The sequence below is a fragment of the Martes martes genome (genome assembly GCF_963455335.1).
Source record: "Martes martes genome assembly, chromosome: 9".
Classification (NCBI taxonomy): domain Eukaryota; kingdom Metazoa; phylum Chordata; class Mammalia; order Carnivora; family Mustelidae; genus Martes; species Martes martes.
The window spans coordinates 25143688-25161053 of NC_137896.1; the positions used below are offsets into that span (position 1 = coordinate 25143688).

At 60.2% G+C, this 17366-nt stretch overlaps 1 protein-coding gene across 2 annotated transcripts in view; it reads left to right on the forward strand.

Annotated features, from left to right (window-relative positions):
* NOL4L (nucleolar protein 4 like) overlaps nucleotides 1–15517 on the forward strand; it is a gene marked incomplete at its 5' end in the record, with an annotated part of 126668 nt that extends 111151 nt beyond the window's left edge. Inside the window, 6 exons of one of the 2 annotated variants that reach the window (XM_080814665.1) lie at nucleotides 6053–6330; nucleotides 8271–8456; nucleotides 8534–8725; nucleotides 8963–9085; nucleotides 9427–9628; nucleotides 13778–15517. In XM_080814665.1, the coding sequence (XP_080670791.1) occupies nucleotides 6053–6330; nucleotides 8271–8456; nucleotides 8534–8725; nucleotides 8963–9085; nucleotides 9427–9628; nucleotides 13778–13998 (1202 nt within the window). In that variant the 3' untranslated portion in view covers nucleotides 13999–15517. The remainder of the gene's footprint in view (nucleotides 1–6052; nucleotides 6331–8270; nucleotides 8457–8533; nucleotides 8726–8962; nucleotides 9086–9426; nucleotides 9629–13777) is intronic. The other variant, XM_080814666.1, reaches the window with a different exon arrangement.
* Between the last annotated feature and the right edge of the window lie 1849 nt (nucleotides 15518–17366).

The window sequence follows — 17366 nt, forward strand, 5'->3', positions numbered from 1 at the left end:
TTGAATAGCAGCACATTGCCCCACGGTAAATAGACGGGCACCGCAGTCCTTCCCTGCCCTGGGCACTCTGGGCACAGGTGGTGGGCTCTGTGTCCTGCCCAGATCGGGGCGTTGCCCTCCGCCAGAGCTGGGGAGGCTTGGCTGGGGGGAAGTGTTCAGAAGGGGTGCGTTCCCCAGCTGCTTCCCCGTGGCCGCCCAGCGTACCCTTTTCTCCGTCGCTCATACAGTCCCAGGTCGGGGGCAGTCTTCTCCCCGCCGGCATTGTTCTAGGCTCCAACAGCCTGGCCTTGGGCGGGTTGCCCGTCCCCAAGGGGCCCCAGCCCCAGTGAGGCCAGGGCAGAGATGAGAGGGTCCCTTCCAGCTGGGTGTGGGGTGGGTTCAACCGGCACACGGCCCTGCCCAGAGAGTCGCATGGCCGGAGGCCTGTGCCCTGGGAAGGCCCAACTCCTGCACCGTGCTGGTCAGGCCCCGCTGCCCGTGGGGCCAGCTGGGTGCTTTCACAGGGTCATAAAGTGTCAGAGCCCAAGAGGGCGTCAGCGGCAACTCCCTGGACTGCAGATAAGAGGAGCCAAGGAGACGGGCTGTGCCCAAGGTCGGGAGACAGTAAGGCCCCGCACCTGCTCCCCCCACCCCCCTGCTGCTCTCATTGGGGTTCGAGTACCGTCTATAGCTCCTTTAAGTCACACTTTTTTGGAAGGAGTGGGGAGGAGGGAAGGATTCAGTGTGGACCAGAGCCTCAGCCTCGGGTGCTGACCCTGCTCGCTGTTCCTCCTTTGCCCGAACGGTGCCACGTGCTGCCACCAGCCCTTCCTGGGGGTGTCAGTCACCTCAGGACAGAGCCAGGGGAGCAAACCCGGGGCCTGTGGTGGGCCTGGCTTCTGGCTTGGGCACCCGTCCCTCCACTCCTCCCAGAGGGAAGGTTATGGATCACTCAGAGACCAAACCAGACACAGGTGATGCAAACCTGCTTCCACTAAGGAAACTGTTGGCTCCCATGACCAGAAAGTCTAGGTCTCCCTTGGCTTCGGGCACAGATGGACGTGGGGGTGGGGCTGGTGGGATTTGTACGAGCGAGCTATCAGCTCTGCCCCGCAGACTGGACGGCCCTGGGGGGTGTGGAGAAGCACTTCTCTCTAGACATTTCAGCCAGAGCCCAGAACTGACTTCCGTGTGTCCCACTTGGTCAGATGCCTGCTGATCACTGGGATGAGCTGGGCTGACTGGCCAGGTGTGGGGCATGTGCTCACTCTGGAATATGCAGAGTGCCCTCACCGGAGGGAGGGGTATGGTTTCTGGAGAGGCAGGAATGACCTGCTGCACCGCCCACCCCCAATACAGCCCTGCTCCGTCTGGGTCTGCAGGGGGAGAGGGGGCAGCTTACAGCATGGGGGCGGGGGCGGGGCACAGGCCATAGACACATGTGAGAAGGTGATTAAAATGGCTCTGGAAAAAGTAGGTAAAGGGGTCAGCATGTCAGAGTGGGGGCAGGGAGGTCTAACTGAGAAGGTGACCTTGAAGCAAATCCCTGGAGGGGAGGGGATGCACCAGAAAGAGCGCGGGGTGGGGGGGTGGGCAGTGTCCTCGGAGGGAAGAGCAGGTGGAAAGATGTACAGCTAGAGTGGAGTGACAGCAAGGGGGCTGCCTCTGGAGGGAGTCTGGTGCCCGCTTAGGGTTTGAACTCAGTCCCTGCAGCTGCCACTGCCTTGGGGGCTGAAGGACAGATCCACTCCCCCCACCCCGCCCCCCCCAACAGCACCTTTGCCCCCACAGGGTCTTCTCAGCTTCCTCCTGTGAGGCTTCCTCCTCGGGCTATTGCCAAAGCCTTCCCTCCTTTCCTCCCTTCTTCCCTCACGGTGTCCCGCCCTCCTCAGGGTGAGTCTGGAGATGGGGCCCTGCTGGCGGGGCTGGGGGCTAAGGAGCAGGGATCAAAGGCCAGAAAGCTCACGACTCTCCTTTTGGAGCCATCTCTTCTAGAACCCTTATGTTTGGTTTTTTACTTGCTGGAGTATGAGCCCCCAGGACAGTGACCACCCCTTTCTTCACTGTTGTGTCCCCACGTCCTGCATGGGCCGGGAGGCTGGGCATCTTCCAGGCGCTGCCCGCTCCCTCCTCCCCCTCACTGTGCCCACCCCAGATCTCAGGCCTTCCCGTAGGGCTGGGCTCTGAGGGGCTCTGGGGGGCCCAGGGAGGCGTGCGTGCGTGCGTGTGTGCGTGCGTGCGCGTGTGTGTGTGTGTGTGTGTGTAGATGCGTGATGAAGTGAGAGAGTGTGGGATGTAGAGAACTAGCTTTTATTTTTTTTCCTAGCACCTACTCTCTACACCAGGTATTTATACCTTATAAATCTTATTTTACTGACATGACACCCCTTTGGAAAGGAAACTGAGGCTCAGGGATGTAAAGTGGCATCTGCAAGTTCACACAGCCCCTGTCCGTCCCACTCCCCATCCCCTCTGCATTCTGCCTAAAACCCGCGGCCTCTCTGGTTGGCAGAAAGTGGACCCAAGTTGTTGGCAGCGCCATGAGCAGCCGGCACCTGGGCAGGCGGTGTAGACACGTGGTGGGCGTGCTGGGCTGAGGTGGCCTGAGTGGAGTGACTGGGGGCACATGTGCTGTGACTCTACTGTCCCTCTGGTGAGCGCTGCATGTGGCTGGCTTTCCCCAGCCCGGCTGTGGTGTGGAGGCAGGAGAGCCGTGGCCTGCTCAAGGTCTTGGGTGGTTTTTTTTGTTTGGGGGGATTTTTGTGGTAAATAAGTATAACGTTAAAATTGCCAATTTTTTTTCCGTATACAATTCAGCAGCATTAAGTACCTTGACGGTGTTGTGCGAGCAGCCCCATTATTTCCAAAATGCGGTTTTCATCACCCCAAACTCGACATCCACGAGGCAGCAGCTTCCCGTCCCCGCTCATCCCTGCCCCGGGGAGTCCTCAGATGTTTCCTGTCTCTGGGAAAATGCCTATTCTAGACACCGCGTGGAAGCAGACCGTCTGTGTCCGTCCTGTTGTGCCTCTTTCACTCGGCGTGATGTTTTCCAAGTTTCTCCACAGTGTAGCAGGTGTCAGCACTTCATTCCTTTTTATGGCTGAGTGACATTCCAGTGCACGGATAAGACCCCATTTTGTTTTATCCATTTATTTGGTGAGGTTTTTCAGAATGTAAACAATGTAAGTCAGTCATTAATCGTTTACAATCTGGATATTTACAGAATGGTGCAGATTTCCGGTTTCTTCTAAACATTGGGAATGCACGATCTGGATTCCTGGTAGCTCATGGTCCCACCTGCCCGGCCACTTCCCTGGCTAGCCAAGGGCGGCATCTGAGCAGAGAGAAGCAGGGTGCTCCGAGCAGAGCTCATGCCTGAGGCTGCCCGGCTGAGCAGCACAGGTGCACAGTCCTAGGGCGAGGGGGTCAGCAGCTCCAAGATTGCCGACCACCCTGGGCTCCTGAGCCGCAAGGGGCTGGGGAGTAGGCCTCCCTCCTCTGTCCTGCCCCCTTCCCCCGAGAGGTTTAGGGCAAGGGAGTTCCCTCCTCCCAGGAGGTAAGCTGGTCAGGGAGGCCAGTGGTTGGGAGGCCACGTCTGAGCCTGTACAGGGGTGGGGCACTATGGGAGGCTATGGGCCCGATGCCCGTGCTGAGCGCTGGGACGTTGGCTCACTGTGTGCCAGGCCTGGTGCCCTCCTAGTAACCCCTCCTCTTGGAGGAGGACAAAGGCCTCCAAGGTCAAACAGCCGGCCTACTGGAGATGGTGCCGGGCGTGAAGTCTCAGCTCCAAGGTGGGCTAAGAATGGGCTCCTGCTAGAGCAAACAGGAGCTCACATGATCAGCCCGCCTGGGTGTCCGTCCTGGCCTTCCAGCTCCTCAGCTCCAGAAGGCTTCTCCAGCCCCAGGTCCTGCCCTGGTGGGAGGTGGGCAGCTGTCAGGACTCAGCCCAGGCCAGGCTAAGGAGGCCTGAAGTATCCCCAGGAGGGAGGGACACCAGCTTCCTCAGGGCTGTGACTGCTTCCTTCCTGGGGACAGTGGAGGAAGCCTGCCCTGAGGAGCAGCATTGAGCCAGGCCTTGAAGGCAGACTCAAATGTTCTGAGCTGGAAGCAACATGGCAGGCAGACAGCAGAGCCCAAGCAGAGGCCTGGAGACGTGAGGCCCTGCGGTGACCAGTGGAGGGGGACAGGGCTACAGAACTTAGTCCTGGGACTAAGAACGCAGCGGGCCAGGAGTCTGGCCTATGTTGTTGTGTATTACTCAGCGGGCTGTGGAGAACAGGAAGATTATGGGGTAATGAAAAAGTTGGGGTGGAGACCGGGGTGGGGCTGAGGGGAGGGAGGGCAGCCACTGACTCCGTTGGTGCCTCCAGGAGGGCTGACACCTGGGTTGTCATCATGACTCTGTTTCCCAGCCCGGGACTGGGACTGGGCCAGCCTGCAGTAGGTGCTCAGTAAATGCTGCTGGGTAATTTGTTCATTCCACAGCCATCTAGCTCGGTCGCTGGAGATACTGCGGGAGGAGAACCTGGCATGTCTGTGATGGAGGAGAAGGGGGAGGCGGATGGGTGAGGAGGGCCCAGAGGTTGCAGAGCGGGGGTAGGATGGGGATGGACTCTGGGGTGAAGCGGGGCCAGCAGGGAAGCTGTGGGGCGGCCAGCCTGGAGCTGACCTGCAGGAGGATGCGGGGAGCAGTGGCTGCCCAGAGGAAGAGGAGGAGGAGGAGGAGGAGGAGGAGGAGGAGGAGGAGGAGGAGGGGCAGCCTGGCCCTGGGGACCTGCGGCAGCTGAGGGGGAGGGGTGCCACTTCACCGCGGCCTTTCCCATCCCCCTCTGCCCGGGGCTCGGCGGCTTGATGGGCAGCTCGGCCCCGCCCCTGGGCGGCCGGGAGCTCAGCAATTGGTTGGGGCGCTAGAGCCGCTCGGTCGCCATGGGGACACTCTGGCGGTGCGCGTGCCCAATGCCCAACCCCGGGGACTAAATCTTCATAATCTGCTGCCTGGGAGAGTGGGGGTGGGGTCCTGAGCGACCCTGGCCTGGGGGAAGGGGCGGCCTGGGAGGCGGTCAGGTCTCGCCGTGGCAGCCCCTCCCCCAGCCGCTCTGGGTGCTGGTGCCGAGTAGCCGGGCACCTGGGCGCCCCTGGGAACCACACGGTACTCACCTGACAGTGACCCCGGGAGCTCGAGGAGCTTTGGCCTCTGCCTCTGCCGTCTCAGCTGATCAAGCAGGAGGCTGGGCCTGGACTCGGGAGAGGGGCCTGGAATTTTATCGGAAAATGTCTAGCCCCTTCGTTCAAGTTTGTCTCCCCGGATTCCCCAGGCAGTGCTGTGCTCTCCGCAGCAGGGGGCGCCCGCAGCAGAGCTTTGTTGGGCTGTCACCTCTGGAAGGCAGTGGTGGCCCATTGAGATGCAGGGAATGCAGACCCCAGACACTGCAGCCCTGGCTAGGGCTGTCCAAGGCCACATGGCCTGGCACCAGAGGTGGCTGTGGGGGACACGCTGTGTGTGGGTAGGCTGGCAGGACTACCGGGCCTGCTTGCAGCATGGAGTGGGTAACTGAGGGGTGGGGGGCACAGTGGGGCATTAACCCTTTCTCCTTAGCAAACCTGCTTGGGGGAGAGGGTGTGAAGGGGCAAGGCAGCGGTGAGTTAAGGGAAGCGGTGGTACTGGTCCGGCCCCAAGCGACCTCTGAGGTGTCCAAGGACCTCTGGCAAGCAGCAGGCTTATCGGACTTGAGGCTGCAGCCACTCATGGCCAGGCCCTGGAAGCTGGGCCTCCCTGGAGCCTGGGTGGAGTGGCGTGGGGGTGGAGTGTGGGAGACCAGCATGGCCTGCACCCCCCACAGCTGCTCCTGCCCTGACGGCCTGGGCAGGGGGACCCTGCATCAGGCGGGGGCAGAGCTAGCTTGTCGGAGCCCCTAAAGGGGACCGCTGTGCTCACTTCCTACCCAGAGATGCTGGCGAGGACAAGATGGGGCCAGTATTCCCTGTGGCTGCCGTGGCCATGACACCCCCGGGGGCTTTAGGGGACAGTAGGTGCTGTGCTGGAGCCTTACACCCAGGCCTCTCATTCCAGATGACTCCTCCTCTGAGAGTGGCAGTGGCAATGGCTCCTCCACCCTGAACCCATCCACCTCGAGCAGCACGCAGGGCGACCCCGCCTTCCCAGAGATGAATGGCAACGGCGCTGTGGCCCCCATGGACTTCACCGCCACCTCCGAAGATCAGCCCATCAACCTGTGTGACAAGCTCCCACCGGGCACGGCGCTCGGCACGCCCTCCTACCCCTCCGACGGCTGCGGCACTGATGGACTGCGGAGCCGTGTCAAGTATGGGGTGAAGACCACCCCTGAGGTGTGTGGGGCTGTGGGCCCCCCCGGAACCATGAGCCTCCTCCTTCCTGTGCGGGGCAGAGTGGTGGAGGCTGACATGAAATCATCTGTGTCCAGAGCTGTGACGCTGAGGCTGCTACGCCCTGCGTTCTGTGGAGGCTCTGGAATGAGATCACATGGGGTGTGACCTTCTTTGAGCCTGTGTCACCAGCTGTGAAGAAGCCTTAGTGGAGGTGGTGGGTGATGTGTGGCCTGTCCCCTCTACCCCAGAACAGAGCCGGCTGCAAATTCCAGCAGCATGGGGCCGCACTGAGCACGGAGGCCCTGCCTTTCGTGGCTACTTTGCATGTTTGTCCCCGTTTTGCAGATGATGCAGAGAAAGAACAAGGCTTCTGAAGCCCCAGGGATGTGGCTGTTTGAAACTAGGTAGATCAGGCTGATGGGTGCACGTGGGCGAAGGGTGGCCAATGCCGGTGCTCCCTCCACCAAGCACTCCCCCCTGCCTTTGGAGTGCTCCCCCCTGACTTCTGCAAGCTGCCTCTGGGCCGCTGAGGTTTCCTGCAGTGGTGCGCTGAAGCACTGGGCACGGGAACTCTCTTAGCAGAGTTTTCTCCTGCCGGGGCCGCAGGGCCAGAGGTGACTTTGGGAGCCCTGCACCCCTGGGCACCAGCCGTGTACCCCTACACAGTTTCTTCCCCTTCCCTGGGCCACCTGCTGCTGCAGAGAGCATGAGGTGGGGGCCAGGCCTTTCCTCTGATAGCCTGTCTCACGGGAGAATTCTTTACAGATGAGTGCGTGCTCAGTTGTCACTGTGTGTCCGAACTCAGGCCGCGGAGCAGGGGCAGACCTAGCCGCTCCCTGCACCGAGCAGAGGGCCGCAGAGGGGGAGTCTGCTGCCATGACCTCAGGCCACGTGTGGGTCACGGAAGTGAGATGGGGCATCAGTGCCACCCGCAGCTTGTGTCTTGTGGTTCTGTCTCCTCTGGCCCCAGCAGAGGCCTTGGCTAGGGAATGGCTTGGGAATGTGATTCGCCCAAGGCCCGGGAGGTCTTCTGACTCTCCGCGGCAAGTCTGGCATGACCCAGCAGGAGGCTGGAGGACCTGGGTGTCTCTGCCCTTTGTAAAGTTCTGTGTATGGATCAAGAGCCGAGCACCAGGCCTGGGGCCCTGGGAGGGCTGACCCCTTGTGGACGGTCACAGGAAGCCTGATGGTGGCAGCTACTGTGGGACTGGGCGCCTGTCCGTGTCCATCTTCATCTGTTTCCTCTACAGCAAAAGCCATGTTCCCCGGAAGAGGCTTTTTCTGGGAGGAGTTCCCCCGGTGGGAAAAGACAGAGGGGTTCCTTTGCTGGTGGGCCGGGCCTGGTTCCCACTCCCGCTTCCTACACACACACTCTGTGTGGGGGCTCACAGGGCTCCCTGGGGGGCGGCAACAGACAGGAGAATCCCAGCCCGGGAGCTTCGGGAATGTACTCTGCCTAATGGACCTGTCGCCTTGGCTGGTTCCTCCTCCCAGCCCATCTGCTCCTCCTCCCTGACAGCATGCTTGCCGCCTGCGTGACAGCTCGGTTGCCAGCTCAGGGTTGCTGCCCCTTGGGATCAGGGAGGAAAACCCTAAAGCCAGAACCAGTCTTGGCAGAACCAGAAGAGGCTGGCTGGTGGTGGGACCCCTTCCTGCGTCTGCCTGTTCCCTGCACAATGTGGCGGGTCCTGTTGTGGGCATGGCTGCCCAGTATGGCGCTGACACCCCTGCTCGGTGCCTCCGGGGCCCCGGGCCTCTGCTGGCACTGCTATGGTCAGGCAGTCCTGTCTCTGGCTACCAGGGAGGGGAGGCAACACAGGCCCTCGAAACTGTGGCTTGTGCGGCAGCCAGGTGTGCTCACCATCCCGGTCCCTTAGCTCACCTTGGCTGTCAGACCGAAAGCAGGCCCAGTCTGACCCACTGGCCCTTGTCTCTCTCAGTCGCCCCCTTACAGCTCCGGGAGCTATGATTCCATCAAGACTGAGGTCAGTGGCTGCCCTGAGGACCTGACAGTGGGCCGGGCCCCCACAGCAGATGACGACGATGACGACCACGATGACCACGAGGACAATGACAAGATGAACGACTCCGAGGGCATGGACCCCGAGCGCCTCAAGGCCTTCAATGTGAGCTCCGGCGAGGGATGGGCAGGGTGGGGGCCATAGCCACGGCCAGCCCTTCCCACAGCCCATGTCTCCCACAGATGTTCGTGCGGCTCTTTGTGGACGAGAACTTAGACCGCATGGTGCCCATCTCCAAGCAGCCCAAGGAGAAGATCCAGGCCATCATTGAGTCCTGCAGCCGGCAGTTTCCTGAGTTCCAGGAGCGGGCCCGCAAGCGCATCCGCACGTACCTCAAGTCCTGCCGGCGCATGAAGAAGAACGGCATGGAGATGGTGAGCCCCTCCTCCCTTCCCACGGGCCTCCAGCCAAGCCCCAGTGCCCTTGGGCGGCCCCTGGGCCAGACACCTGCCCTCCATCCAGCGATCCCAGACACACAGAGGTAGCTGAGGCCCAGAACAGCTACTCCGCTGCAGAGATCCAGAGCCCACAGCCCAGCCCTGTGTCAGCACCCGTTAGGGCAGGGGTCTGGGTCAGCCCTGACGCAGGCTCTGTCCCTGTTCTGCCTGCAGACTAGACCCACGCCTCCCCACCTGACCTCGGCCATGGCAGAAAACATCCTGGCCGCTGCCTGTGAGAGCGAGACGAGAAAAGCAGCCAAAAGGATGCGCCTGGAGATCTACCAGTCCTCCCAGGTACCTGCTCTCCAGCAGGGTGAGAGCACGGCCAGCAGTCATGCAGCAGACCCCCAGCCAGGCCAGCCGGGTGCAGGGGAGTGGGGGGGACGGCGGGTGATCCTCAGAGCCAGATGGACAGACAGAACTATGGTGGGGTGAATGTGCCCGGCACACAGGCCCTGCATTCCTCGGAAGTGTGGCCTCCAGGTGTTTTTGGCTGGGCGGGAACAGATCAACTCTGGCCCCCAGACATATGAGCAGAGTTCCACAGGGCATGGTGCAGGGTCCCAGCGACAAGGGTCAGGACCTGCCACCCCTCTGATTCGTTCATGCGTTCATGCTTTCTGCCCCCTCTGCAGGACGAGCCCATCGCTCTGGACAAGCAGCACTCCCGGGACTCCGCAGCCATCACCCACTCCACCTACTCACTGCCAGCCTCCTCCTACTCCCAGGACCCCGTGTACGTCAACGGCGGCCTCAACTACAGTTACCGCGGGTACGGGGCCTTGGGCAGCAACCTGCAGCCCCCTGCCTCCCTCCAAACAGGAAATCACAGTAACGGTGAGTGCCGGGGACCCAGGCTGTCTGGGTACGCAGCGCAGCCTCAGGGAAGGGGGCCGGGCAGGCAGGGAAGCAGAGGCCAGATGGGAAGGTGAGGAAAACTTCAAGCGGTTAAAACACAAAGCCTGCCCATCCTTTCTCGTCTCCAAGGCAGCTAGCTCCAGTGCTGGAGTGGATGCCCTGCCGGGCCTCTCCCTGCCTCAGCTCCGTGAGGGCCACCATGAGCCCCAAGTTGCAGCCAAAGCCCTGCTCCACCTCAGCTGCATCCTCTCCACACCCCTGCTTTACCCACGATGACCAAGGCTTAGTGAGGTGGTCACTGGGAATTGGTGGCAGAGCCAGCATTTAGCCCAGGTGCAGCCCAGTTCTGCTGTGGCCTGGCGGCGGGTGGGGGGTGGTGCGGCGCACCAAGTGGCTCTGGGCAGGTCACTGCCTTCTACAGGCCTCAGCTCATGCCCCTGCACTATGGAGCCCCCCGCTAGGTCCCCTGGGGCCTCAGTGAACCATCCATTCTCCCTACTCCACCCCCTGAAGCTGGTGTGATACCCTGGGTGCTCCCCATGGTACTTCCCAGGTGCCACTGATGCAGATGGGATGCAGACCTCCCTGTGGTGTCAGGTGCTGCCCTGAGTGGGAACTAGAGTGGGCCCCTCGTGAGTTTGGGGTGAGTGGGGATGAACTCAGAGCCTCTTGGGCTGAACACTTGGATTCTGTTCTGTGTGTGATAGGAGCCACTGATAGGTTTTAAGCAAAGGAGAGCTGTGAACTGCACTCTGCCTGCCCCCGTGATGAGATTGGAATTGGAAGGACAGGAGGCAGAAGTTATGTGCACGGAGGGTCATTCAAAGACGAAGCGGGGTGAGGAGGAGAGCTGAGGGTGACCCCAAGTTGTCTGAGTAGGTTGGAAGAAGGTGCCGCCCATAGGCCAGGAAACATTGGTTTGAGGTCTTAGCTGAACGTGCCTGAGAGTTCCTCTTAAGCCCTTGTCGTTGGCTGCAGGAGATGCCTCACTATTCCTGGGCATCAAGGGAGGGGCTGGCCCCCTACCCATGGCAGAAAGCCCAAAGCCCCCTCTGCTCACCTTGCCCCCTACCACCAGGAAGTGCATGCAGGTCCCCGGAAGACTCCTGCCTGGGCTTAACTTCTCATCCCTTCCTAATGCCTCTTAACCTAAAATAAGAGGCCGCCTGGCCTTAATCCCCGAAGCTGAAGCCAGAGCGGCCGGCCGCAGCAAGAGGGGGAACGGCTGTCCCAGAAGGGCTGCTTTTCTTCCAGGAAGAAGAGCCATCTGACAGCCCTGCCGAAACGGGACCCTGTTACGAGCATCCGAAGACAGGTCCCAGAGCAGGGAGGATAGGACCCCTAGACAGACATGGCGAGCCTGAGGCTCCACACTTCCCAGACCATAAGCGATGGGGACCACCGCCCCCTGCCCCACCCGGTGCCCCACAGCACGGCCTGTCTCAGGGCTGCAGCCACCGGGGAAGGTAGTGGGCCTGCTGCCCTCTGGGCCCTATTCACACCTGCCAGACAGGCTCCAGCAGCACCAAGCTCTCCCTTTTTAGGGAGGCAGCTGGCTCTGCCCTGTGCTTCCCAGGGCCTCTGCTCCCTTCTGTAAGCACCCTGCTTCCTTAGAGGTGGGCGGGGAGGTCACTGAGGCAGGGATCTGCACATTCACCTGGGGCAGCCCCTGTCCTGGGTACACTGGCTCAGAGCCGAGCAGCTGGAGGAAGACCGCCGGTGGCTGTCCCAGTCCTGCTGCCCTCCCCAGCGGCCATCGGCCCCATCAGCCATCCTTCAGTCACTCTGGCTCCTTGGCAGGGCCGCCCTGCTAGTGGCCCAGAGCACCTCACTGTGCTCATCGGCGGGGGTCACTTGGAGATGCAGCTGAGCTTCCACGGAATCCGTTTGGCCTGCCTTTCCTGGGGGTGCTGGGCGACTTGCGCCCCCTCCCGCTCCTCCAGCAACCACCCCTGAATGTCAGCACCAGAGCCTGCAGGAGGACGGCTCCAGAGCAGATGGGCTGCGGGAGATAGGGCAGTCTCCTGCCCAGGCCCTAGCTACCGTCCAAGAGAGACAGAAGGACAGCTCTGAGCACAGGGCGGAAGAGGACAAGGCTTGGGGATCAGGGAGAGAGGAACCCCAGTATCGGGTCACACCACCTGTGGCAGGTGGCTTCAGCTCTCCTCTGCTGTCTGGAGGAGCCACCCCGGGGCCAGCCCTGCAGCATCCAAGAATCGGCAGAGGCACCCCTGCTCCCAGCCTAACCCTGTGGCCCTTTGGCCACCCAAAGAAGAACTTACCGCCTGCTTGGCTGCTGTTTCCAGCTAAGTCACAGCCCTGCTCCTTCCACTTGGGTTTCATTTTAATAGATTTAGCTGCTCCCTTGACTCTCAATTCCAAGGACATCCCTTACTTAGCAAGCCGTTTCCAAGGCTTCCTCCTTGATGTCCATGTGCTCTGTCCAGAGAGGAAACAGCTGCGGTGACGGATGGGCCCGCCGCAGACTCCAGCCTCCTTCCCCACGAGGGGCTGCACCAGCTCTTTTCAGCGGCAGTTTTTTCCACGGTCTCTCCCAGCGTGAGGTTTCCAGCCTAGCGGCCTCCAGTGACCAGAGCTCATCCATCTCTCTCTCTCTGTAGCGGCGTAGAGGGCCCCCGTAGTGCCCCTGTAGATGCAAGAGTGAGTGGCACTGGCTGCCCAAACCCAAGGGGTCGTGGGGAGAAGGCTAGGGAGCAGGGGCAGGCGTGGGCAGATGGTCTCCCGGAGGATGCTCCAGCTCCCACACCCCCCAAGACATGCTCTTCTCTGGCTGTGTCCTAGCTCAACACCTCAAAAGAATGTATTTCAAATTCCAGGAGCCTCCGTGACTCCTGGGTGCCCAATCAGAAAGCCCCAAAACCTGTCTGGAAGCCCGTTCCCTGTGGGCCTGGCAGCTCCCAGCCATGCTGAGTTTCACGGGCCTGGCTCAGCCCCCAGCAGCCTCCTCGAGTTCCGAGACTCGGGGATGTCGAACAGGTGCCTGCAGCGTGCCAGAGCAGGCCTTGAGTTCAGGCGCCCGATTCCGAAGCCATGCACCTGTGGAGCAGCCTGGGGCAAAGGGGAGACCACCTGGTGGTGGTCCCCTGCCACACACACCCCTAGGATGTTTCAGAAGACTTCAGGCTCCTTTGCTGCTGCCATCGTTCAGAGGCCAGAAGGGACTTCTCCAGATAGTGCCACAGGGTCCTGTTCTGACCACCCCCGCCCTCACACACCTGCCCTACCGCATCAGCCTTCCCCTCACTCAGCCACAGAAGACCCCCTCAGAGGAGGGTGGGGGAGATTTCAGTGTGCCACAGTTCATCAGAAACAGGCTTAGCACCCACGGCCCCTTCCTCCAACTTGGCACTCCCAGCCACTCCCCTGCAGAATGTGGTCACTCTCCGGCTGGCCTAGCCCCAACATCTCCCCAGCCAAGCAGGGCACCTGGCATTTCTTCTCCCCTCCCTTTTCTGAGCACACACACTTTTATTTCTTTTCCCAGTCTTCTGTGGTTCCACTCTGGCCTCTAGGGCTTTCCACACACCTGCAGGCTTACCTGCAGGTGTCCTGAATACCCTCTCCCTGGAGAGCCACCCCATCAGGGGACAAACAGCACGCGGCCGTCTGCACGGCACAGGCCACCACCAAGGGACTTTCTCACGGGGTCGGGCCCACACTTTCCCTCAGCTGCCGCCAGCTCCCAGGGGAAGCTCTGCTTTACCCCAGGGAGGGGAGTCCGGGGAGCACTGTCCACCTACGGTCCTCAGAAAGCTCCACAGTTGTGAGCAGAGGTGTGAGCGGGGCCAAGGAGCTAGGGTCAGAGCCCCTGGCCACGGGCCACCCTGCTCACGTGACCCAGGGCAAACCTCCCACCATCAGGCCTCCCCAACTTCCACCTATCGACCATAAGGTCCCCTTTCCCGCCGGACTGCCCTGAGGGTTCACAGAGAACCCCACATCTCATCTGCTGGTACCAGGCCCCATTCTAGGCACTAGGGTTCAGCTGTTGAGGCCGGAGCGCCTGAGCCACAGCAGGCCCCCAAGACGACACACAGAGGGACGGCCCCTCCCGGATGCCATGTGAGGGGTCAGCTCCCCTCCTCACCTGCGCTCTCCCCTCCACAGGGCCCACCGACCTCAGCATGAAAGGCGGGGCCACCACGGCCTCCAGCACACCCACGCCCACGCCCTCCAGCAACAGCACCAGCAGGACCATGCCCACCGCCCAGCTCAGCCCCACAGAGATCAGCGCGGTGCGGCAGCTCATCGCCGGCTACCGAGAGTCTGCCGCCTTCCTGCTGCGCTCCGCGGATGAACTGGAAAACCTCATTTTACAGCAGAACTGACCCCACGGCACCCGGAGTGCACTACCCTGGGGAAGGAGGCTGTCCCGGCCCGGCTTCTTGCCTCACAACTTGGTACATTTTGTTTTTTTGAAAGAGGTGGGATCCAAAAGAGCTGTTTCTAGCCACACACCAAGCACCTGCGACTTTGGGCACAAGGACACTTTTTTTGGAATCTCACCACACGGGTGCTCTGACCTGCTTGGAAGAGGCCAATGGGGCAGCTTTGGAAGGGCTGGGGCTCCCCTGACAAGGCGTTGGGGACGCAGCTCTATTTAGAATCATCTTCGTGGACCCTGATGTTAGAATCCCACCCCCAGATAATTACCTTTCAAGTCTTAGGTGAGCAGAATTGCATATTTATTGAGAAAAACAAAGTGGACCCTTTCTTCCTCTCCCCTTAGTAATTTATTTTTCTGAAAATGGATTCTTTTGTGTTTGTACAGATTACCAGTCTATGTCTGTCTGATCAGAAGGATGTATCCCTGTGCCCTAACATTCCGTATCACTACACTGGCGTGGGCTGGGGGCCGGCAGGGCGGGGTTCGGGGAGGTGGGCGCCGGGCTGGCTGTCCTCCCGAGCACCCAGCACCGCCAAGCCGGAGGACCTCACCCACACCCAATGCGAAGCAAAGACAAAAATGGCTCCCCTACCCCCATTCCACAGATGCCCCAGTCACATGGTCTCCTGTATTCTACCTCACACTCCAGCGTGGGCTTTTTCCAGGATGTGCCCTGAGCCCGTTCTGAATGGCTATCTATCTCCCGACTCCCCCACACAAGGTGTCTGCCTGGGAGGTAAGTCCAGAGGGGTGGCCAGGACCTGGAGCCCAGAGAGGGCTGCGACCCTCACAAGCAGCAGCTTGCAGCCCCTTGGCCCCAACCCTCCTGGCTGTTCAGCAGGACAGAGTGCTGGGGGAGAGCAGCTGCTCTGCAGGGCCCTTGCTCTCACCTGCCCCCAGGGAGCCAGGTCTGAACACTTCTCCGCACAGGCCCAGGGCCCTCAGACACCTGCCAGAAAGGGCCTGTTTCTTCAGGGTGGGCCTCCAGCTGTCATGCAGCCACCGAATAGGAAAAGCAGCTACAAGCTCCTGGGTGGACTGCAGCTTCTGTCCTCTGCCCCCGGGGCTGGAGTAAAGGGACCATCGATAGAAGTAGAGAAGCCACTTGGGTTCTCCGAGGACCTGCCCTTCTGCAGGGGCCAGTCCTGGAAGAAACCCACAATCCCTGGAGTGTGAAAAAGGGCAGAAAGAAAAGGCTGGCCTGGTTTCCTTCCTCCCCAGTAGGCACTTCCTCTTGCTCAGTGCAATACCTACCAGTGCTGCTAAAACCAGGGACTCACCCGGACCTCAGAAGGCCCCCGGGGCCTCTCCATGCAACACTCCGTAGCCATGACAGCAGCTCTCTGCTGCCCGCCCCTGCCCAGAGCCGGCAGAAGCCCTCTGTTGCCTTTCCTCCCTCAGAGCAAAGAGGCCCCAGGGGAGCCAGGGCTGCGTGGACCCTAGGACGGCCACAGCCACTAGACCCCAGAGCAGGTACCCCTTCCCAAACCAGCTTCCTGCAGCTACCTGCTCCCCAGCACTATGGTAGACCACCCTCAGGAGGGCCAGGGAGGGGCTCCTGCATGGATGCCCCACCCCGCCTCAGACCCATGCCCGAGCTGTGGGCCTTGGAGCCACTGAAAGGTAGGGTGCCCCTCCCCGTGCTTGCTTCCAGCCCCCAGTAGTTGGGGGCGGTCTTTCTCAAGTGGCCTCCAACGCCCCACCCAGCCACACCACCTCTGCCTTCCATCTGACCAATCTCCAGGCCTCTCTGGTCAGGACCAGGACACCCGAGTCTCTCCCCTTAGCACAGCACAAGCTCCAGTGCCCAAGGCCTGTCCCCCACCCCAGCCATCCACACATCCAGCCCCACCTGCTCAGTGCTACTCCCAGACGTTTCAATTTGTGTAAATATTTATGTGTGTGAACAATACTACAAAGTAATCAGTAGGTCTTTTGCAAAATGTTACCCCAGGCAATTTGTGAGAATCTTAATGTTAAAAACTGGCAGAGACAATCGCCACCTTATAATTCTTGATACCAACTGCTTAACTTGTCATTCCCCCTCCCGGAGACAGGTTCCCTAGCCAGGCAAGGATGCAGTGCTTTCCTCACAGACTGGAGCGAGAAGGGCTGGGAGGGGCTGTGTCACCACCCCACAGAAGGGATTAGATCTGAAGATCATCCTAAATGTCGGTGTGAGAGTCCCGCTTTCCTGAGCAGGCCACCTCAGCCTGCGCAGGTGCACTGGTGTGAGAGGAAGGCCTTGCAGGCCGGGGCTCCCCACGGCCCCTCTGGGACAGTGGATTCTGCCACAGTGCCCCCGCCACCTCTGTGGGCTCCTTCCCTGTGATGGCAGAATCAGGAGCAAGTCACTGTGTGAAAACAGCACTCCGTTAGCTCTTTCAGTCAGGGAACTTGTTCTGTTTTGCTCTAGTTTTCAAAGATGCAGCTTCAACCCCTCCCCCCTGCTCCTGACTTGGAGAGCACGGAAGAGCTGGGTCTGCAAGACCTAGGTCACTGCTGTCCCACCCCCACCCCTGTCCTCACCCTCACCCCAGGGACTGCCTTCTCCCAAAGGGAGCTTCCAACGCCCTGCCCCACAGCCATTTAAAAGTCTCACAGAGGGCCTCAGGGCACAAATTCTCCATTGGGGATCCTAAGCTAAAAGGTAACTCAAGAGTAGAAGACACCAATTCACCAATTCAGAGTCTTTGCAGGGGGCTAAATCCAGCAGAAGGGTAGAATCAGGAGAAATGGGAATTTGGTCTTCATGGTAGACATCTACAGACCAGTAATGGTGTGACCCATCTGAAATTCATTTTACCGTCACCTCCAGTACAGTCTGTACCCCAGGACCGTGTTGGGGGGGGAGGGGGACAGGAGGGGGCTAGCAGGGTTTTCAAGGATTTCAAACAGGTGGAACCCGGCCATCCCTATTCCTAAGGGCCACTTACGACTCCAGGGGTGGTTACAGGATTAACTACCAGTTCATTTTCAAAATGCTGCTTTGAACTCAGAGGGTTGATACTTTTAATTTGTAATTTTTTGTAAAACTTTTTACAAGATAGTAAAGTATTTCACCAGAATACCAGTTTCAATCCGTCCATGGTCTGATTTTTATATAATTTAGTGGTGCTTTAGAAACTTTGTTTTTGTTGTTTCTGAGCTAAACAGCTCAATCCTTTTTCGCCTGTATCTACCTAAGACCAATGTGAACCTTTGTATTTTTGCTCCTAATTTTGGACTCAGTGAAAGTGTACTGTTTACATGTACAGACGCCCCAGTCCCTGTGTGTTCTGCAAGACTCGCTCTTGAGGAGGAAGGTGC